The sequence below is a fragment of the Leopardus geoffroyi genome, chromosome E3, assembly GCF_018350155.1.
Source record: "Leopardus geoffroyi isolate Oge1 chromosome E3, O.geoffroyi_Oge1_pat1.0, whole genome shotgun sequence".
Taxonomy (NCBI): Eukaryota; Metazoa; Chordata; class Mammalia; order Carnivora; family Felidae; genus Leopardus; species Leopardus geoffroyi.
The window spans coordinates 24,236,560-24,260,532 of record NC_059340.1 but is presented as its reverse complement, the minus strand read 5'-3'; the positions used below and the strand labels follow the sequence as shown (position 1 = coordinate 24,260,532).

The 23,973-nt window shown below is 40.9% G+C and overlaps 1 protein-coding gene and 1 long non-coding RNA gene across 6 annotated transcripts in view; one reads left to right on the top strand and one right to left on the bottom strand.

Moving 5' to 3' along the window:
* The window catches only part of LOC123589289, a 29,349-nt gene extending 9,876 nt beyond the window's left edge, over nt 1-19,473 (bottom strand). The window contains exons 1-3 of one of the 3 annotated variants that reach the window (XR_006708245.1): nt 19,337-19,473; nt 18,561-18,700; nt 10,878-10,978 (exon numbers count right to left, since the gene is read on the bottom strand). This is a non-coding gene — a long non-coding RNA (uncharacterized LOC123589289). Of the gene's footprint in view, nt 1-10,619; nt 10,817-10,877; nt 10,979-18,560; nt 18,701-19,336 lie in introns of those variants that run through there. The other 2 variants (XR_006708246.1, XR_006708244.1) reach the window with 2 other exon arrangements.
* Nucleotides 17,573-23,973, top strand: part of METTL9 (methyltransferase like 9) — a 52,209-nt gene continuing 45,808 nt past the window's right edge. Inside the window, exon 1 of one of the 3 annotated variants that reach the window (XM_045461196.1) lies at nt 17,573-17,632. In XM_045461196.1, coding sequence (XP_045317152.1) covers nt 17,588-17,632 — 45 coding nt within the window. In that variant the 5' untranslated portion in view covers nt 17,573-17,587. Of the gene's footprint in view, nt 17,633-19,489; nt 19,948-23,973 lie in introns of those variants that run through there. The other 2 variants (XM_045461194.1, XM_045461193.1) reach the window with 2 other exon arrangements.

Genomic DNA, 23,973 nt, shown 5'->3' with positions numbered 1-23,973 from the left:
ATAGGCCGAGGAGTATAGTTACAATCTAAATGTTATTTTATATTTTTGTTTATAATAACCAGTAAGAAACAATAAAGACATACTTCAGAACTTTACTCAGTCATTAATGATGTGAGTAACTTCTCTGATTAACTGAATGATAATTTTGAATACTGGAAAGAATATGTCCTCAATTCCCTGTGTTTTCACAGCGTCACAGATATAGAGATGACAGTTTGGAGTTTCAGCTGCATGGTTAACATTTTCTTTATTACTTTCTTAAGTCTAGACCAGAGGTTGGCACACCTCTTTTGGCCTATGAACCAAATCCAACATGTAGTCTCTTTTTATACTGTCTGAGATCTAAGAATGATTTTTGTATTTTGAAAGGCTTGTCAAACAAATAATTGTTGTGTGACAGGAACTGTATGTGACTCAGAAGACAAAAATATTATCTGGCTCTTTATAGAAAAAGTTTGCCAACCCCTGGTCTAGACAATCAACAAAACAAAACAATACTATATACTGATTTCCATGGCATAAATACATCCACTATAGCTAATTTCAGGCTATAAATGTGATATTACTGAACACAGATTTAGGGGGAGAGATGATCAATATCATGCCATTATAAAATTAGAAAACAAAACACATAATCGTAACACCATATACACATATTGTATCACCATACAGATATGGCAGGTATTAATAACATTAGAAGCACAAATAACAGTAAAATGTAGCAACTAGAAAGTAATGTTTTGACTACTTATCACTTTTGTTTTTAATATCATTTAATCATAAACTTAAGTATATTAATTTTTAACAATTTCTGTGTTTAAATTTTTTTCAATGTGTATTTATTTTTGAGAGAGAGACAGAGTGTGAGTAGGGGAGGGGCAGAGAGAGAGGGAGACACAGAATCTGAAGCAGCCTCAGGCTCTGACCTGTCAGCACAGAGCCCAACGCGGGGCTCGAACCAAGAACTGTGAGATCATGACCTGAGCCCAAAGTCGGACACTTAACTGACTGAGCCACCAAAGCACCCCCCCCCCACTTTTTATTTACTTTATTTTTTTAACAATTGCTGTGTTCAAAACCCAGCCTGAGAAATTCCTGAAAAGTTGATAATGGCTTTTACCAGCCAGGATGAGCAGGCGCCAGCCTACCATGGGGTGTACATCATAACAGTACTCAATGGGTTGCCACTTGGGTCTGTTGGTGGGTATGTTCAGTAAGAATTGGAAGCAGTGTAGGTAGAGTACACCTGATTCATATTCTGAGTTCTCTGATCCAAGCCAGGGTGTTGCAGTAAGAGAATACAACATGGTGTATTTCCTGCATTTTTTTCATTTTGTTTTTCCTGAAATCAGCAAAGTTCTTTCCAAGCCTGGAGATAAGGACAACTAGGGATGGGGATATAACTGTATTATCTTTCAGAATGGTCTATTAATCATAAATCCACACTCAATCCTGAAGGGAGAGCTAAAGGTGGTGAAGAAATTTGAACTTGCACAAACTTTAATGTTTATTTTTGAGAGAGAGAGACACACACACACACAGAGCACAAGTGGGGGAGGGACAGAGAGAGAGACACACACACACACAGAATCCAAAGCAGGTTCCAGGCTCTGAGCTGACAACACAGAGCCCAATGTGGGGCTTGAACCCATGAACCATGAGATCATGATCTGAGCTGAAGTCAAACACTCAACCGACTGAGCCACCCAGGCACCCTAAACTTGTGCAAACTTTAATATGCAGAATGTCCCATGAGGAAAGAGTCAGAGAACTTGAAGATATGTCAGTAGAAATTACTCAAGCTGAAACACAAAGAGAGTGAGAATCAAAAATAATAGAGCACCCAAGAGACTTGAGACAATATATAATAGTCAAACGTACATTTTAATGGAATTCTTCCCACCCCAAAAGAGAACAGAACAGGTTAGAAAAAATATTTGAAAAGACGATAGCCAAGAATTTTCAAAAAAATAATGAAAGACATCAAACCCAGAAGTTCAAGATCCAAGTAGCTCAGAGAACCAGGAAAATACCACAATAAATATTGAAAACCCCATCAAACATACAAAACAAAAAATACCTAGACACATCATATTCAAACTGATGAGAGCCAAAGATAAAGATAAACCACTGAAGGTAGCCCAAGATATAAGATACATTACATAGAGAGGAACAAAAATAAGATGAGCAGCACACTCTTCACCATAAATAATGGAAGACAGAAGGCAATGTAATGACATCTTTAAAATATGAAAGAAAAAAATTGTCAACCTAAATTTTTATACACAAGGCAAATATCTTTAAAAATTAAGTGAGGGTTGCCTGGGTGACTCAGTCAGGCTTCTGACTCGGTTTTGGCTCAGGTCATGATCTCACGGTTCGTGGGAGCCTGCATCAGGCTCTGCGTGGACAGCATGGAGCCTGCTTGGGATTCTGTCTCTCCTCTCTGCCCCCCAAAATAAATAACTAACATTTTAAAAAGTAAGTGAAATAAAGACTTTCAGACAAACAAAAGGCTGAAAGTTTCATTACCAGCAGATGTGTATTACATGAAGTGTTCAGAAAGTTACCAGATAGAAACTTGGGTCTAAACCAAGGAATAAAGATCTCTAGAAATGGTTAAAATGGAGGTAAATACAAAAGACTTCTTTTTTCTTATTTTACAATCATTTTAAAATTTTTATTTATTTTTTTATTTTCAGAGAGAGAGAAAGAGAGTGTGAGAGAGGGGTGGAGGGAGAGAGAATCTCAAGCAGCCTCAATGCTCAACACAGAGCCTGATGTACGGCTCAATCCCACAACCCAGGGATCACAACCTGAGCCAAAATCAAGAGTTGGACACGCAACTGACTGAGCCACCCAGGTGCCCCTTATTTTTAATCACTTTGTTTTTATTAAATTTTTAAAAATGTTTTATTTATTTTTGAGAGACAGATAGAGCATAAGTGGGGAGGGGCAGAGAAAGAGGGAGACACAGAATCTGAAGCAGACTCCAGGCTCTGAACTGTCAGCACAGAATCCAATGTGGGGCTCAAAGCCAAGAAGCCTGCGATCATGACCTGAACCCAATTCAGACCCTTAACTGACTGAGCCACCCAGGCTAAATCACTTTAAAAGGTGACTAAGGATCACTCATACATTGCTGGTGAAAATGTCAAGTGGTACAGCCACTCTATAAGACATTTGGCAGTTTCTTATAAAACTAAACATGCAATTATAATGCAACATAGCAATTGCACTTTGGAGCATTTATCCCAGAGAAATGAAAACTTACATTTACACAATTCCTTCAACAGATTAATGGTTAAACAAACTGTGATACATAGAAACCATGGAATACTACTTAGCAATAAAAGTTAAACTATTAACACACACATCAACTTGGATGATTTTCCAGGGAATTATACTGAATGAAAAAAAACAATCACAGAAGGTTACATACCATATGATTCCATTTATGTAACATTTGTTGAAATGAAAAAATTTTAGAAATGGAGAGCAGATTAATGGTAGCCAGAGGTTTAAGATGGGAGTGGGAAGTGATAAGGATGATCATAGTTATAAAAGGGCAACACATGGGGCGCCTGGGTAGCTCAGTCAGTTAAGCATTTAACTCTTGATTTTGGCTTAGGTCATGATCTCACAGTTCGTGAGGTCAAGCCCTGTGTTGGGCTCTGTGTGGACAGTGGGGAGCCTGTTTGGGATTCTCTCTCCCTCTCTGTCTGCCTGTCCCCTGCTCATGCCCTCTCTCTCTCAAACTAAATAAACCTTTAAAAAAATAAAAAATAAATAAAAGGGCAACACAAGCAATCCTTGTGGCAATGAAATTGTTCCATATCTTGACTATGGTGGTGGACAGATGAACGTACATGTGATAAAATTGTATGGAACTAAACACACGCGCACACACACAAGTAAAACTATCTAAAAGATTAGTGGAATGTTAACAGTGTCAAAATCCTCGTTGTGATATGTGCTATCTAATTTGTAAGATGTTACCATTAGGATAAACTGGGTAAAGATTACATGGGATAATTCTGCACTATTTCTTACTACACCATGTGAATCCACAATTATCTCAATAAAATTTTCAATAAAAGATAATTGACTATCTAAAGTAAAAATAGCAGCACTGTATTTGGGAATTACAGTACATGCAAAAATAAAATATAGGACAACAATAATATAAAAGATTAGAGGGAACAATTTGTCATATATTGTTAAAAGGTTCTTACACCATATGGAAGAAGTATATTATTATTTTAAGGTAGGATGTGATTAATTTTAGATGTATATTATAAACTTTAGACCAACCATTTAATATATATATTAAAAATTTTTTTTTAATGTTTATTTACTTTTGAGAGAAAGAGAGACAGAGTACGAGTAGGGGAGGGGCAGAGAGAGAGAAAGACACAGAATCTGAAGCTCCAGGCTCTGAGCTGTCAGAACAGAGCCCAAGATGGGGCTTGAACTCACAGACTGCAAGATCATGACCTGAGCTGAAGTCGGATGCTCAACGAACTGAACTATCCAGGCGCCCCATAAATATATATATATATATTTAAACTGAGGCATGAATAATAAGCCTATAGTGGAAATAGCATAATAAAAATTAATCATCCTAAAAGCAGGCAGAAAAAGTGGAAAGAGGGCCAAGAATGGAACAGAGAAAACAACTGACTAGATGTTAATCAATATTACATTAAATACAAATGGTCTAAATATACCAATTAAAAAACAGAAATTATTGATTGGATTAAAAACAAAACAAGATCCAATTACATGATATGTACCAAAAAATCCGCTTCCAATATGAAGACACAGGTATGTTTAAAGACGAAGGACCAAAAAATATAACATGTAAGCAGTAATCCAAGGAAAGTTGGAATGGCCATGTTAACATTTAAGTCAACTTCAAAAGAAGGAATATTACCAGGGATAAAGAGAGAGCTTACATAGTAATAAATGGATCAACTCACCAATAAAATGTAATAATCCTAAATATGTATGTACTTAATAATGGAGCTTCAAAATGCATGAAGCAAGGGGCGCCTGGGTGGCTCAGTTGGTTGAGCGTCTGATTTCGGCTCAGGTCATGATCTTGCAGTTTGTGATTTCAAGCCCCACACTGGGCTCTGTGCTGACAGCTGGGAGCCTGGAGCCTGCTTCATATTCTGTGTCTCCCTCTCTCTCTGCCCCTCCCCTGTTTGTGCTCTGTCTCTGTCTCTCAAAAATGAATAAATGTAAAAAAAAAAAAAATTAAATGCATGAAGCAAAAAACTAATAGAAGTGAATGGAGAAATAAACAAATCCATAATTTTATAATTTTTTAAATAATATTTTTAAAGTAAACTCTACCCCCAATATGGGGCTCAAATTCACAACTCTAAAAACAAGAGTTGCATGCTCTACCAATTGAGCCAGCCAGGTGCCCCCAAAATCCACAATTTTAGGTGGGAATTCACTTCTTAGTAATCAATAGGGCATTTAGAAGGAAAATCAATAAAGATATAGAAGTGAACAATACCATCAAGAAACTTGACCTAGTTGCCATTTATAGAACAGCTTGCCCAACAACAGCAGAATACACGTTCTTTTCAAGTGCAAATGAAATATTTAGCAAGTTAGAACATCTGGGCAGTAAAAGAAATAATGGGGTGCCTGGGTGGCTCAGTTGGTTAAGTGTCCAACTTCGGCTCAGGTCATGATCTCAAGGCTGTGAGTTCGAGCCCCTGGTCAGGCTCTGTGCTGACAGCTCAGAGCCTGGAGCCTGCTTCAGATTCTGTGTCTCCCGTCTTTCTCTGCCCCTCCCCCATTCTCACTCTGTCTCTCTCTCTCTCAAAAATAAATAAACATTAAAAAAATTAAAAAAGAAATAACAACACATATGAAAGAAGTCATGGTATATTCAATTAGAAACCAATAACCTACCTGGGAAATCTCCCTCAAATCTGGAAGTTAAAAACACACTTTTAAATAACTCATGGATTAAAGAAAAAGTCAGCAAGGAAACTGGAACATATTTTGAATTGAACAAAAATGAAAACATGATACAGTATATCAAAATTTGTGGAATGCAATGAGAGCAGTGCCTAGAAGGAAGTCTGTGGCATTAAATGAATATGTATACATATTATACATATGTGCCTATATATTATATATAAATAAAAGAAGGGTCTGAAATTAATAATCTATGTTTCCACCTTAGGAAACAAATAAACAAAAAAGAGCAAATTAAACCCAAATCAGGCAGGAAGAAATAATAAACATCAGAAATCAATAAAATTGAAAACAGATGCCTGTTTGGTTATCACCAAAAAGATTAGAGATAAAAAATGCTGGTGAAGATGTGGAGAAAAGGGATCCCTGTGGACTCTTGATGGCAATGTAAACTGGTGCAACCACTGTGGAAAACAGCATGGAGGTTCCTCAAAAATTTGAAGATAGAACAACCATATGATTCGCAATTCTACTTCTGGGACTACATCTGAAGGAAAAGAAAACACTATGTTGAGATATCTGTACCTCCATATTCACTGCAGTATTCTTTACAATAGCCAACACAGGGAAAACAATCTAAATGTCCATAGACAGATGAATAGATAAAGTGTTGGTATATATATATGCAATGGAATTTAGCCATAAAAAGAAGGAAATCTTACCATTTGTGACAACACAGATGGATCTTGAGGGCATTATGCTAAGTGAACTAAAACAGGGAAAGAGAAATACTATAGGCTCTCACTTATAAGTGGAATCTAACAAACAAAAAACCAACGACCAAAAAAACAACAAAAAAACCCCAGAAACTCACAGAAAAACAAAACAAAACAAAACAAAACTCACAGAAAAAGAGAAGATTTGTGGTTTCCAGAGGCAGGGGTGGGAAAGGAGGAATTGGAGGAAGGTGGTCAAAAGGCACAATCTTCTAGTTATAAGATAAATAAGTACTCAGGATGTAATGTACAACATGATGATTGTAGTTAACACTGCTGTAGGGTATATTTGAAAGCTGTTAAGAGTAAATCCTAAGAGTTCTTACACAAGGAAAAACACATTTTCTTTCTTTTTTTTCTTTTTGTATCTATATGAGGTGATGGATGTTAACTAATTGTGATGATCATTTCATAATATATGTAAGTCAAGTCGTTATGCTGTATACCTTAAACTTACACAATGCTGTATGTTGATTATATCTAAGTAAAACTGAAAGAAAAAGAGGGATGCCTGGGTGGCTCAGTCCATTAAGCGTCCAACTCTTGATTTCGGCTCAGGTCATGATCTCACAGTTCATGGGATCGAGTCCTTTGTGGGGCTCTGCACTGATAGTGTGGAACCTGCTTGGGATTCTCTCTCTCCCTCTCACTCTGCCCCTCCCTCGCTTGTGTTGTGCACGTGAGCTCTCTCTCTCTCTCTCCCAAAATAAACTTAAAACAAAACTAAAAGAAAGAGGTATCTGCACTCCCATGATCGTTGCAGCATTAGTCACAATATCCAAGTATGGAAACAACCTAAGTGTTCGTTGATGGATGAATGGATAAAGATGTGATATAGATACAGAGATTATTCAGCCATAAAAAAGAAGGAAGTCTCATCATTTGCACCAACATGGATGAACCTGGAGGACATTATGCTACATGAAGTAAGCCAGAACAGAAAGACAAATACTGGTATGGTTTCACTTATAATGGAAGCTTAAAACATTGAACCAGAGAACAATGGTTGCCATGGCATGAGGGTGTGGAAGTAGAGAGATGTTGGTCCAAAGGCACAATATTTCAGTTATAATAAATTCTGGGAATCTAACGTAAAAAATGGTGACTATAGTTAATAACACTATATTATACACTTGAAATTTGCTAAGAGAGTAGCTCTTAAGTGTTCTCACCACATATGCACACAAAGGTACCTATGTGAGGTGATGGATGTGTTAATGAACTTAATTATTATAATTATTTCATAATTTATATGTATATTAAATCATCCAATTGTACACCTTTAAAAAATCATGTTGTACAATCTACATATACACAATTTTTACTTGTCAATGATACCTCATTAAGTCTGGGGAAAAAAATTAACTCCTGATCTTTGAAAGACATTGTTAATAAATGAAAAGGTAAGCCACAGTCTGGGAGAAAATATTTGCAAAATCCATATTTGATAAAAGACTTGCATGTAGAGTATTTTAAAAAGACTCTCAACCAATGAAAAGAAACAACCCAATAAAAAAGGGGCAAATGTTTGAACAGACATTCCACCAAAGAAGAGCTACAGATGGAAAGTAAGTACATGAAAAGATCTTTAACATTATTGGTTATCAGGAAAAGGCAAATTAAAACCACAGTGAAGGAGTGTCTGGGTGGCTCAGTCAATTAAGTGAACAACTCTTGATTTCCGACCAGGTCATGATCTCACAGTTCATGAAATCAAGCCCTGTATCAGATTCTGTGCTGATAGCGTGGAGCTTGAGAGCTTGGGATTCTCTCTCTCTCCTTCTCTCTTTCTGCCCCTCCCCTGCTCATGCTCTCTTCCTCAAAATAAATAAATAAACATTAAAAGAAAAATAAAACCACAGTGAAATACCACTACATAACTATTGGACTGGCCAAAATAAAAACTGACAATACCATGTGCTGACAAGATTGTGGAGCACCTAGAACTCTCATACAGTCCTGGAAGAATTAAAATGGCACAGCTGCTTTAGAAATCAGTTTTGACAGCTTATTAAAAAAGTTAAATAGGGGCGCCTGGGTGGCGCAGTCGGTTAAGCGTCCGACTTCAGCCAGGTCACGATCTCGCGGTCCGGGAGTTCGAGCCCCGCGTCAGGCTCTGGGCTGATGGCTCAGAGCCTGGAGCCTGTTTCCGATTCTGTGTCTCCCTCTCTCTCTGCCCCTACCCCGTTCATGCTCTGTCTCTCTCTGTCCCAAAAATAAATAAACATTGAAAAAAAAAAAATTTAAAAAAAAATAAAAAAGTTAAATAGACATAGAATCTGACATAGAATCCAGAAATCCCATTGCTAGCTATTTGCTCAAGAGAACCAAAAACTGTGTTCACACAAAACATGTACACAGTTGTTTATGGCAGTTTAGTCACTATCACATACATAAAAAAAACTGGAAGTGACTCAAATGTCCTTCAGCTGGTTAACAGGGAAACAGATTGTGGTACATCCATATCATGGAATGACATATGTCAGTAAGAAGACAGATTTACTGATACATCAGCATGAATGAATGCCAAGTGCACAATGCTGAGTGGAAGAGAAGCCAGACTCAAAAGATTACCTAACTGTGTGATTCCATTTAAATCATATTCTGGAAAGGGTAAAACTTTCAGGGGAGCAAACACATTAGTGGTTGGCAGAATCTAAGATGGGGAGAGAGGTTGACTACAAGGGACACAGGGGATTTTTTCAAGGAATGGAAATATTCTGTATTTTGATTGTGGGTATTGGTCACAACCCTTGTATGCATTTGTCAAAACTCAAACTGTATACTATACAGGGTGAATTACTGGACTTAAAAAATATTTATAGACCACAGAAATTGTGTTCATTTTATTTCTGGAAGATTGTTTTGAAGTGATTACACAAGTGACATTTGACTTGCTATTCAGAAAGTCAAATGGTTATCTCAACACTTTTAGGGTATCTCAACACTTTAAAAATAATTACCTCATTAACAATGTCATGACTATTGAATACTATTTTATTAACACTTTTTATTAAAGTACATATTGCTTCTGGGGCACCTGGGTGGCTCAGTGGCTGAAGCACCCAACTTTGGCTCAGGTCATGATCTCACAGTTTGTGAGTTCGAGCCCTGTGTCAGGCTCTCTGATGTCAGCCCAGTGCCTGTTTCAGATGCTCTGCCTCCCTCCTTCTCTGCCCAACCCCCACTAGCTTTCTTGCTCTCTCAAAAAAACAAATACACATTAAAAAAAAAAGAACATAGCGCTTCTGCTAAGGACCTCTTCCCCGCCTTCTTCCTGTGAACCATGTTAAAGATTTCTGATTTACAGCAAGGTTCTGAATCAGTACACCTGGAATGACCCAGGAACCTGCAGTGTAACTAACACCACCCGGGATTCTGATGCTCCTGGGCTGAGGATGGCTAAAACACTAGGAGGCAGTAGAGCATTGTGTGAAGAATGTGGGTTCTGAAATCAGACCCGCCTGCTTTAAAATCCTGCCTCAACCACTCATTGGCTGTGCAATAGAAGCTTTATGTGCCTTGGTTTCTTCCTCTGTAAAAAAAAAAAAAAAAAAAAAAAAAGAAAAGAAAAAAGAAGGAAAGAAAAGAAATAACAATAGTATCAACCTTCTTAGATTGTATTGAGGATTAAAAGAGATGACACAAGGGAATGTAGGTGGCTTAGTTGGTTAAGCATCTGACTTGGGCTCAGTCATGATCTCACAGTCCATGAGTTCCACCCGTGTCGGGCTCTGTGCTGACAGCTCAGCTGGAGCTTGCTTCCAATTCTGTGTCGCCCTCTCTCTCACTGCCCCTTCCCCGCTTGCACTCTCTCTCTCAAAAAATAAACTTAAAAAAAGAAAAAAGAGATGACACATGGGGATGCCTGGGTGGCTCAGTCAGTTAAGCGTCCTACCCTTGATTTTGGCTCAGGTCCTTTCGTCATGATCTCACAGTGGTGAGATAAGGGCCTCCCCCCACCTCCCACTGCAGGGCTCTGCGCTGAGCTAGAGTCCTGCCACCAGTCGTGCATTTAGCATAGAACCTGCTTATGATTCATTCTCTCCCTCTCCTTCTGCCCCTCCACAAGTTGGGTGTACATGCGTACGTGCTCTCTAAAAAAAAAAGAAAACAATTAAAAAAAAATAAAGAGATGACACACGTTAAGATACCTACCACAATGTCTGGCATCTATTGTGAGCCATTGTTGTTTTCAGTGGCCTGGGTAGTACTCTTGCAATGCTCTTTTTCATAAAGAGTGAGGCTGTGGCCCAGATCTAGAATTTCATGCGGTAGAAATATGTTCATTTTCGTTCCTACTTTTCCTAATGAGTGCCTCCTCCCAGGGGACTGGGCAAGCCTCACACTAAGTGGGAGAGTGACTGATATTGGGAGGAGGAAATGTAAGGATTTTGGTTTCAGATCATAAGAAGCTGACAATTTGTCAAGCACACAACTGTCAAGACGAAAGATGGCTCTACTTACAAACTTTGTCACAGGTATGTACGATTTGCTGTAAATTATTTCCTATTTTGTGGAGTGCTATGGGACTGAATTTGTGAGATTTCTTGTTAAAGTGTGTGGGAAAACAAAATTATACCACTTCTCTTGTGTACTATGTAAGTATAGGTATGTTTATATTATCACTTGGGGAAATATCCACAGAACCCATAATTCATGAAAGAAAGTAAGCAGGTGAAGGAACAGATCCCATAACTGGAAGAGTCTCTAATCCAGGTGCATATGCACAGGTGGTCTTTATTAATTACCATTTTTACAACAAAATAATGAAAGTTATGTGATTTTACGAGGTCACATGGAAAATGTCGGGGATATAACTAGAATTTGAGTTTCCTGTCTCTTGGTGTGAGTGTTCACCCTGTTTTTGATGATAAAGATGAGAGTTGGATAAATGGAAATGGGGTTCAGGGATGAGGAATGTGGGGTGGGGCAAGAAAGACCTTGAAAGAGAACCACAGCATGCCTCAACAATCTGGGAATGTTCTCATCCCTATCAATTGCACTTTTCAGGCAAGTGAGGTCTGTCTGATATTTGTTGGGTGAAGCACATCCAACCATGTGGGGAGCATGGAATGAGGGATGTGGCCATTTAGAATGATGTTAATGGACGGTGTCATGGAGCCTGGATAAAATGGATGCACCCATCACCATCCACACAGAGAGACATGTGCAGCATTGAGCAAAGTGAAGGATACTGTCTCCTGGGCTGATGATGGAGATCCACTACCAAATCAGCCTGCCTTTCCATTTCCCAAGGCTGACACAACTCCTCCCCACCTCTACCCCCAATGAGCTGTTTTTTTCTGTAGATATGTTATGATCTTCCTTCAGTCAATCTGCAATCAAGTCTTGGCTTGGGGACCTGACCGAACTCACAACCCTGAGATCAAGACCTGAGCTGAGATCGAGTCAGATGCTTAACTGACTGAGCCACCCAGGCACCACAACAGACCTGCCTTTTTATTTTTTTATTTTTTTTAATGTTTATTCATTTTTGAGAGACAGAGGCAGAGCACACGTGGGGGAGGGGCAGAGAAAGAGGGAGACAGAATCCGAAGCAGGCTCCAGGCTCTGAGCTATCAGCACAGAACCTGACATGGGGCTTGAACTCACGAATCGCGAGGTCATGACCTGAGCTGAAGTTGGACGCTTAACCAATTGAGTCACCCAGCAGCCCCAGACCTGCCTTTTTAAAAGGTGACTTTATGGGGCACCTGGGTGGCTCAGTCTGTTGAACATCCAACTTCGGCTGAGGTCATGATCTCATAGTTCGTGGGTTTGGAACCCATGTTGGGCTCTGTGCGTACAGCTCAGAACCTGGAGCCTGCTTTGGATTCTGTATCTCCTTCTCTCTCTGCCTCTCCTTCACTTGTACTCTGTCTCTATGTCTCAAAAATAAAGAAACGTTAAAAAAAAAAGGTGACTTTACATTTCTTTTTTCTAATCCATTATACATACACAGCAATTTTATTTCTGTATTTCCAGAATTTATTTCAGGGCAATATTAATGATCAGCTGCATGGGGGGAGGGGGAGGCTGGGTGGCTAAGTCATTAAGCATTTGACTTTAGCTCAGGTCATGATCTCAAAGTTTGTAAGTTCGAGTCCCACATCGGGTAAGCATGAGCCCCACTTAGGGTGAGTACAGCCCTGCTTTGAGTAAAACACGAGCCCAGGGTGAGCCGTGCTTCTCTCTTCCTCTCTCTCTCTCTTTCTGCCTTTTGTGGGATTCTCTCTCTCCGCCCCTCACTCACTTGCACCCTCTCTCTCTCAAAAAAAAAAAAAAAATCAACTGTATGTACTGCCTATCATGTCAAAATGATCTGACTTAATTTTTTCCCTAAAACATCTTTGGGGGTGCCTGGCTGGCTCAGTTGGTAGAGTATGTAACTCTTGTTGATCTCTGGGTCATGAGTTCGAGCCCCACATGTGACACAGAGTTTGCTTAAAATTAAAAATTCTTTAAACTATAATATATGTCAAAAATATAATGTATTCCTGATACTTGTGTCCAAATATAAATTCTAAATAAGGAAAAGAGCTAATAAATATTAAATGTTCTCAAATATGATTTACCATGTATCATGTATACATATTCCTATGTATATGTTGCTGTTTATAGTATGACAATGGAGAAATTCCCATTCATTTATCAACCAGGACGTTGGAGACTCTAAAAATTAATCCATTGTTCTATCAAAGTCTACAGGGATAACTTAAGGCTTTTTTACATAAAGCCTCATTCCACTGAATCATTATGATGAGCATTGTAGATGTGGTGAAAATTATCTATAAATATGTCTCCTTATGAAAATAAAAACAGTGCATGTATAACCTAAGGCAATTTGTTTAAAATTATGTCTGTCTAAAAAACAGCACATTTGGCTCCAATGTCATTTATAGTTTTGGTTATAAAATGGACTTTTCCTGGAGGGAGAATAGCCTGTTCTATATTCACAAACTACACTTTAGTGAGGTCCTTGAGCAAAGCTGGCTTCTCCCACCCCACCCGCCAGAACTGGTGTGGAAGGCTGGAGGAAGAGGGTGGAATCTGAGCTCTGTTAGTGGAAGGAAAAGCTAATGGCCTTTAATGCCTGTCCCTGCCATATCTAAAACTTTACTTGAAAGACTTGAGGACAGAAAGCTAATGAACTTGAAATAAACTTTCTACTGTGGAATAGCTTAATAGCTGTTTGCAGTATTGACTCTCGATTTTAGGAAACTGTATGGAACAAAGGATGTTTGTTGGTAAGGGGAAACTATGAACTGAAGGAAAACAGCTGTGGGGGTTTCAAAATGCTGAGGTTTTGGATATTTAATAGTCAAATGCCTTTCTTCTGGGTTTAATGATTTGTAGGCACAACACGTTTAAGGAAGATCCTAGGTTAAGTTGTAAAGCAAACTCACATTAGTTGTGGCCATTAAAAAAAAATCAATCACTGTTTTTACCAGAGAAGGGAGATAGTTTTGTCTGATTTTCAGGTTGCTTGACTGCTCAAGTATCCTCTTTCATAAACGTATTCTTCCTCATTCTCAGACCAGTATGTGGTTGTGCAAAAATAAAATAGTCATCGTCTTTCATGCCAGCAGAGATGTGGTTCTGTGCTATGTTATACAAACTCTTTAAGATCACTTATGTTTATGTATGCACATATATATTTTGTCTACTATGAAATATTTAGATTTTGTTTTAAAGATTTCTCATTGTACCGTGCAATTTTTTCATGTATTTCATATAAACCATAAGTTTGAGTGTTTTATAGTTTCAAAACAAGTATATGAAAACACAGTGGCATGAAGTGACATGGCACACTGGGTGGAGAGGAAGTGGCCATTCATAAGACCAAACCCACATACATGCAGGAGACAGCAATTATGAGGCCAAGGATAGGGATGTTTTGAAAATATACTTAAAACGAGATCAAAGATCTTTGGACCTTTGAAAATATCCCAGAAAGTGAATGAAAAACAACAGCCTTCTCTCTTTTTTCAGAGCTCTGACTCAGACCTCCTACTAGAAGGACACTGCAGAGTTGAAATATGTATTTTTAAATAATACACATATTCCTCTAAGTGAGTTAAACTATTATGTGCAGATTTTCTCGAAGGGTCCTAAACGCAGTCATGTAGATGTACAACATAATTACATAGGTGGTCACCGTGAGTCTTCACATCCCAGAAGGCTCCAAGAGCACCCCTATTTCTTTTCTCACAATTACTAGGCGCATCTATAATCTAGAGGAACTTGGGCAACTCGGAAGCTTTCAAGCTTAGCAAGGAGATGTCAAAACGAGGGCCATGATGCCACACTTCCTCATGCTTCAGCTTTCCCTGAACACTCCATTCCCCACGCCCCAGTCAAGTCAGATCCCTCTGTTCTAAGTTCTAACAATATCCAATTCTTTTCTAGCACTCAGCCATTTGTAATTATATATTTTTGATTATTTGGGCAGGTCTGCCTCCCTACTAGACAGACAGACAGCAAGCTGTATGAGGGTGAGGCACTGTGTTTCTATTCCACTTAGTTTAGAGCCTAGCGTGTGGCATGTATTCGATAAATGTTAATTGACCACATGAAAGTGCTATTTGTCTTTCTGCTGTTATTCCTGACATCAACTGAGACAGGTATGAGATTGCCATGGTGTGGGGTAGAGGGAAGCCGCAGGGTTCAGAAGATTGTAAGCAGATGAAATGCCATGGTTGGTGTGGAGTTCTATATATCAGAGAGGGAAAGGCTTTCCTACTAAGACAGTCATCCTTCACAAGTAAATGACTTCTATGTGCTGCCTGATTTTGTAATTTTAGGTTTGAATGTTTTTTAGATTTGTGTTCTCTTTCCTCTTCTCATCTTTCCTCCCTTAGTCCCAAGTCTCAGGAAGGAGCCTGGGAATAAACACATAATGAGGAGGAGCTCTCATCAAGGGCTCTAAGGGAATGTTTTATGGAGAGTAGCTTTGCAGAGATCACAGTTATGTTAGGACCGAACATCCTTATTATGATAATCTTGGTTGAGACTTTAAGATCATCTGATTCTCGTAGGTGTATTATGAAGTAGGCAGTTCAGAATCATGGCCCTTAGTTTATGGATAAGGAAAAGGGGTCATCAGAAGAGGTTGAATTATCCATGTTATAATGAAAACAAGAGCAAATTAACATTTCTGGAGAGCTTCCTGCATCTTGAGGCACCTTTATATTTAGAATAGTCCTTTATATTTAGAATATATAGTCTTTTATATTTAGAATGTATACTTTAATCATTACTACATCCCCATGAGATAGGTAACCATTATTATTATTCCCATTTCACAGATGAGGAAAGTAAGACCTACAGCAATCAAGTTATTTGCCTCAAACTGCATTACCAAGAAGCTTAGAGCCAGGCTTCAACCCCAGCTGGTCTGTCTCAAACCAGTATGCTGATGAGTTAGCACTGGGAGATCTCCAAGAGTACATGGTGTTATTTGTACTTGCCTCCATAGTGACTCCTGGTTTAATATTGCTACTTTATGTTGCCAATTTTTTTCTAACCTGTTTGCAGTTTCACCAGAACTTAGAATTTATCAAGCAGAGATCACAGTGATCACTGTGTATGACTGAAATTATATCAACCAAGTTCAGATAAAAAATGCCCTGTTTACTAATGAAAAAAAATGTCAGGGTGCCTGGGTGGCTCAGTCGGTTGAGCGTCTGACTCTTGATTTTGGCTCAGGTTGTGATCCCAGGGCTGTGGAATGGAGCCCTTAGTGGGGCTCTGTGCTGTGTTTGGATCCTGCTTAGGATTCCCTCCCTCTCTCTCTCTCCCCCTCTCCCCTACTCACACTCTCATTCTCTCTCTAAAAAAATAAAGAAAAATAAATTGTTGGATACATTTACTAATTTTATTTTTTGGAGGTGCTCATTGCTTAATTACCACAGGGCACATCTATACTGGGGGAAACTTGTACCATTCTCTGACACTCTACAAAATATTAAGTATAAAAAAGTCCACAAAAACTTGTGATTTTTGAGTGCTTTTTACACTACTTAATCTCTTCAAGGAGAGGACAATGACCAACAGTGACTGGCACATTTTGTGCCTCTACAGATCCAAGTCTCTCTTTTTCTTTTTTTTTAAAGCTTTTTTTTTTTTTTTTTTTTTTACGTTTGTTTATTTTGAGAGAGAGAGAGGGAGAAAGGTACAGTAGGCAAGGTGCAGAGAGAGAGAATCCTAAGCAGGCTCTGCACTGTCAGCAAAGAGCCTGATGCAGGGCTCCAACTCATAACCCATGAGATCATGACCTGAGCTGAAATCAGGGACCGGATGCTTAACCAACTGAGCTACCCAGGCGCCTGCAAGGCTCTCTATGGGTTCCCTTTACATTAGATTTTGTCACTGAAAAGAGAACATGGATATGTTGTAATTTGTAGCTGATAAGAACAATTACACCAGAAGGTACCCTTGCTTAGAGTTCTAGAGAAGAAAGTGATCCAGACAAGATTTGGGGCCTATGCACAGCACTATGACCCAAGTTCAGTACCTGAGCTCCTGGTCAGGAGGGCAGTGAGCAGAGGTCAATACAGAGGGTGTTATTTCTGTGTTTTTGGAGTATTACTGACTGCATTTAAAAGCCACGTTAGAAGGGATATTGGCTGGTTTTCAGCTTCTTGTGTTATTCGTGCCTCTGCCCTCTCCATTATGGATAACTGAGGTTTTTAATTGAGGTTTTAATATACAGTAGTGACATTCTAGTAGATGAAGGAAGGGGGCAGTCCCCGAGGGCAATCTGAACTTCTGCTTAGTATATTTACTCTTGCTGTTTTCCTTCCTCCTCATTTGTAATTCAGGAGGCTCTCTGAGAAGAGAGAGACAACGAAGAGGCTTCTTAGATGGATCGAAGGATCACAAGCTGGGATACCAGGTTCTATGAAAAGGTCTGCTATTGAATTTGCTCTACCTTTAGGCAAATCATTTGATCATGTTGTGCTTTGGTTTCTTCCTGTGTTTGCTAAGTGTAAATAACATGTATTTGACTATTTTGTGATTATTATAGACTATTTTAAATGTGTGGGTGATTTATTTTTCCAGACCAGCTGCTCAGGTATAAAATGAAAATCTGCTCCTTTGAGATGCTAGGCTTCCTGGCTGTCAACTGACCCCCAAATCCTTCAGAGTTCAGTAGGCATCTAGTTGCTTCTTGTTCATTTGACACATTTTGCAGTCTCTGTGCTGTGGCTCCTCAGGTTTACTCTATAGTTGGGGGGCATACCTTTTGTCTTTTTTGTTTTCAGAAATGAAATGTGTCACTTTATATATTCCTACTGCTTTCACCCTCCTCCCCACTCCACCTCTAAAAAGATGAAGGCTGCTTTATCTGACACTGATTGCATGAGACAGGAGGGACAGGTGACATGGTAAACAAACTGAGTTTACCTGGACTGGCTAATATGGTTCCCTTTTGATGACTTGGGCCAGGACCACTACAAGTTTGAACTAGATTTAGTAAGGTTCAGGTTCTTTGGCGTTTTAGCAGGAAGTAGTCAGGTAACATACTGAAAAGAGAGAACACAAAGTACCCCCCTTTCCCCTTTGTGTTTGTTATAGCCTACCTCACATTAGGCAACAAGATGCCCCTGTTCCCAAAAAGTCCCAAGCCAGGATTCTTAGAAGCTAATAAATAAGTTTGTGGGTAAAGTACGATTTTGTTCTTCATCAGTGGATCACCATACCACTGCTTCATAAATGGTAATCTCTGAAGTGCAATACTGGAGTTGACGGTAAGGCTTACTTCTTTTGAACTAAAATAAAATGTATTTACATTATTTCTAGTGCAGTTAAATTAAAAGCAGTTTCCAAACAAACCTGGAAAAGGTGTTGAAGCTAGAGAACCCCTGAAATATATTACTCCTTAGTTGTAGCTTGGTGGTAGCAGCAGGAAGAACTTCAGACACAGGAACACGGTGTAACCCTTCGGTTCTGAAACGTTGCTAGGTCTCCTCGTGCTAGAAATCATCAAAGAAACATCCGGGTAAATATTGCTCCCGGAGCTTAGTTCGCTCTAAGAGTGCTGGGTCCAACTTCCATCTGTTAGTTCAGGGAAACAAGCAGCAAGGGCCTCGGACTTGGGGGTCTTCGTTCTCGGGCAGGGTCATCAATACATCAACGTAATACTTGCAGGTGCCTGAGCTGCAGTGGCTTCCAACAAAGGCAGAGCTTTCACTGATATCTCTTAGAAACATATAGCCAGCAACTTGCCAGGCTTGGGGAACAGGGCTGGGAAGAGCCAAGGGCTTGGTGATATCCTTTCTCCCTAGATTCCAGACTGCTTTGTAGCTCCTGCGGAGCAGGGTGGAGGCCCTTGGGGTGGGGGTCTGGCTCTTCGGCTCTAAATGTAAATAAGAAGCCACGCAGCTGAGCCAGTGACAGTTAAGAACTGGCAGCGTCCGTCTCAGGCAAGGTGTTGTTCTGACAGTCTGGACGTACGAACGGCAGGAGACTCCCTCTCCTCACCTTCGGGTCAATCTGCACAACCAGGTTAAGTCCTGCCGGGGTCGGGGTGGGGGGGTTGGGGGAAGGGAATGAGGCTCCCAGAGACAACGACTAAGGCGAGGAAAGACCAGAAGTCCTAAGGACACCACCTTGGAGGGACCGGGAAGCTTCAGTAACTGCCTTCGGAAGTATCGCCCTTGCAGTATAAAATGAAAATCATCTCCGCCATTACGTGAAGCCGCGGCCCAGACAGGAGGCGGGGACGCGCGCCTGGCGAATGCGCGCTCCCTTTGTCCCGCCTCCCGGCCGGCGGCTCAATCCGTGCGGGAGCGCGCTTCGGCCGCTCATAAGTGCTCCGGGTGGAAACTGGCGCCGGCGGCGGTTGCGTTCCGCGGGCGGAAAGGAAGGGGGAGGTGGGAAGGCTGTGCGCCGCCCGCTCCTCCCCACCCCCCGCCTCGGCCCTGAAGGGGCTGGATGGGCAAGTTGGGCGCGATGGCTCGAGTCCGGGCGGCGGCGGCGGCGGCCGGAGGCGGCGGCGCCTCCTCCTCCTCGCCCCGGCGCCGGCGGTGATCCGAACGAGCGGCCGCGGCCCCCGATGAGACTGTTCGCGGGCTGGCTGTGCCTGAGCCTGGCGTCCGTGTGGCTGGCGCGGAGGATGTGGACGCTGCGGAGCCCGCTCACCCGCTCCCTGTACGTGAACATGACGAGCGGCCCCGGCGGGCCGGCGGCGGCCGCGGGCGGCAGGAAGGAGAACCACCAGGTACGCGGCCGGGGTCGGGCCCGGGCCCGGCGGGGGCGGGGGCGTGGCGGCCCGGCCTTCCCGCGCTCGGCCCGGCTATTGTGCGGGGCTTCGCGGCGAGAGGGCCTCCCCGGGCCCTCGCCCCGCCGCCTCGGCCCCTCGGAAAGTTTCCCCGACGTCGTCCCTGCCGGGCGCTGGCTCCGCGACCCTCGAGCGTTCGGCCCGGGCCCCGCGGCGCCTTTTGTTCCCGGGCGCGGGCGGACAACGGCCTCCCGTTCCTTCCCGGGCCCGGGTGTGGGCGCCCCGGCGCCCCGCATTGTTCCCGGGTGCCAGGCGGTGATTGCAGGCGCCGGGCGGCACGACGCAGGAACTTTGGGGCGAGCGCGTGGCCACGGGCATCCATCTGGCACCGGGGCCTGCGATGTAAACGACCAGACCAAACCCATCGCCCTCGACCGCCTTCATCACCCCCGGGGAATCAAAGCGAAAAGCAGGTCCTTCTTTTTGTCTGGTTGAATCTCTGAACGTACAAAGGGCCATAAAGAAATTTAACCGTGCATTGTGAGCCATTTAACCCTCTGGGCTTATTCGGGTGACATTTTCCCTCAGCAGTTAAATGTGTTTGACAGGTCCTCACACTCCCATCCTGCTGAACCTTCCTCTCCTACCAAAGAGAGATCTCCTTTTAAGTTCGATGTTGGTAGTCGACCAGAAAGATGTGGTAAGAAGGAAGATGATGCAAGCTTTTCCTGGAAGGGTTTTTAAAACAGAATTAGGGAGGAGTGAATTCTTTTCAGAGTTGTGGATCGTGAACGACGCGATGTGACCGGTTAGGCAGTCTTTTCATTAGCTTAGTTTGGTGCCACTTACAGAAGTATGTGCAGGTCAACTGTGGAATTAAGAGTGATATTTCATTTTTGACCATAATATAGTTTGTGGTTAACCTTGCATTCATTGAAAAGAGGCTTTTAAACTCTGTCGGAGTGTTGGCTTATAATTGCTAGCATTTATAGTGCATTTTGCCTTTCGAGAGAGCAGTAAGTGGTTATTCCCCATCTTATGACTTATCGTTTTCATAGATTTCTCATTTTCCTATGTTACATTTCTTATTATGCCAGGCGTTCAGAGAGTTTACATTCGGGTTGATTTTGTGTGTTTTAATGAAAGTAAAGAATTATCTAAGGACATAAAGCAATTCATTAAGGAAAGTAGCTTATAGTTTTTATTTAGCAATTACTGATTGTGGCCCATTTTCTATTTTTAAAGGAAGTCCTAAATTCCCATAAAATTTTTTTGTGATCCCAGAGCTATTTTGATTTGTTAGGTAGTCATGCCTATGATATTGTTAGGAGAGTACATAAAGTCAGTAGGTGATCTTCAGTTGTGAAACCACATTCTTTGCTATAAATTACTTACATTAATCGTTCTTAGAGAAACAATTCTAAAGTACTGCAGTGATAATGTACAGTTACCAAATGTCACATATCCACGTGGAATATGGATAGTGGCATAAAACAATGAATTAGAAATGTCATTTTCAACAATTGGTAGAAGTAACGTTCCGGTTAAGACAAAAAGGAAGCTTATTTCCACTGATGTGGAATTATGGTGGAGTCTCTTAGCTGTAGGTGTTTATGACACTTGAGATTACCGCTACTATAACATTTGATATATCTTATTATATATATATTTTTTGTATGTAATATATTTATATAATGCTTATAAAAGAATTGGTTATATTTAAAAAACTGAAAAACTGTTTACATAATTTGATTTTCGTGGAGTCTGGGTAGACTATAGCTGGAGACGTAGCCTCATAATAAGTACTTCCTAACAGGAGATACTTTCTAATTGTGTGCCTTTTAAAAACTGAATCAGTTACTAATACTGGTTTCCGATACCCCATTTACTTTGTTACACTTCTGAGATACTGAGTTATATGTGTATATGTGTGTGTGTTAACCAGTTGGACCAACAATTTGGCCACTAATTTCTCCAAAGTGAAGACTAATCTGGTACTTTCTGAATATTTAGGGGCAGATTGACTCTTCCTTAGAGTGATCAATCCAGTGATGCATTGACATATGAAAATATTGCCCGTGAATAAAGATTAAAATGAACAAAAGAAATGTGTGTATAGAGACCACGGTGAGATAAAGTGAAAGAGGAGACTCCTCTCTGCAGAGTGCCTGCGCTCATTTGTTATCTTCTTTATGATCCAGGATCCTAGGTTTGCCTTATGAACTTTCTTACTTGTAAAGTAACTTGACTCTAACATTCTTGCCCCCTTCACATTTATAGTTTTATACAGGGTTTTCTGGTGTTCATTTGGGGGTGTGGGTTCCATAGCAAGCCACATCTGATTCTTTTGGGGTTGCATGAAAGTGGGGTTATGGATTTTAAAAAAATTTTTTTAGTTAATGTTTTTTTATTTATTTTTGAGAGAGAGACAGAGTGTGAGCAGGGGAAGGGCAGAGAGAGGGGGAGACACAGAATCTGAAGCAGGCTCCAGGCTCTGAGCTTACAGCACAGAGCCCGATGTGGGGCTCGAACTCACAAACCGTGAGATCATGACCTGAGCTGAAGTCAATGCTTAACCGACTGAGCCACCCAGGTGCCCCAATGGATTTAATTGAACCGTACTTAGCACAAGTTTTCTTTATGATGATTTTATTAAGAAATTATGGTGGAGGATTCTCTGGTTAAAAGAGAAATCTTGGGAAATGTTTATCATTAAAAATTGCTATTTAGTTATGATAGCCTGGAGATGAGTTGCAAGGCTCCTTTGCCCTAAAGTAGTTCTAAAACTATAGTAGCAGCACCATTTTAATAACTTGGTTTGGTGTGCTAGCTTCAAAGCTGGGGTTATTTTTCACTTTAAGCAAGGGAGAAGCAAGGAATGGCTTCTCTTAGAGCTGGGATGTGGCTTGCAGGCCAAATTGGGCTCACTGACTTGTTTGTTACAGCCTATAAAGTAAGAATAGTTTTCATTTTTAAATGGCTGCAAAAGCATGTAATATTTTATAATATGTGAAAATTTCTTATATGAAATTCAAATTTCAATATCCACAAATAAGGTCTTGTTGGAACAGAGCCACCACATTCGTTTACTTACTGCCCATAGGGGCCCCCACACTACAGCAGCAGTGGTTGGTACTGTGTGGCCCACGAGCTGAACTATTTACTCGGTAGCCCCTTACAGAAAAAAAGAGTCTTCGCCAGAGAAAGTTTCCAGCTGCCTTCATCAGCAGCACATTTCTTAGTCACAGGTTGCATGGTGGATAGTTTGCCTCATTGGGAGGAAGTAGAGCCAGGCAGTGAGAAACTAGATATGTCACTTTTCAACATTGGCAGGCTTGGAACTTAAAAAGAAGACAGCAACAACAAAAACTTTGCATCTAGTGTTTTTGTCTCATTGTACCTAGTACTTCACGTTAATGCATCAATTATGGAGCTGTTGAAACTTGAAAGGACTCTTAGGCCTCACTAACTAGGTTCTTGATAATAATAGTCATTCAGTAGTTTCTGAACTGATGGAGTGCCAAAAGAATTGTTACGGAACTCCCTGGAACCAAGCCAGGACGGTTTCTGCAGGTGATGTACTGTAAGGATTCTTAAGAGCACAGGTAACCTTGAATATCTGGAATTAGCAAGGTATAACTTAAAACTGTAAGGTTGTGTTATATCTGACTTATTTTTTCACCTTCTGTAAGCTCTGAACTGTGTTATGTTGCAAGGGGTGATGGGGTATAAGACGGAATTGAAACAACTGGGGTTTTTTTCCAAATGAAAAAATACTTGGACATCACAGCCATAGGTCACAGGTTGTGCTAATGGACAGATTCGGTGTCCTGTCCCCTCACTCCCCATTTACCTTGCAGGGGCTGATCAAAGTCAGGCACAAGTTAACAATGCTCAAGGGCAGTCACCAGCTAGCCAGATGGACACTGATGGATTTGTATCCTCTTCTGAGCTGCCTTCCAGAATCTGGAGGCCTCTGCAGCTGAATACCAAAGAGATTTTGAAAGGAGTTTCTTTCCTTCCTTA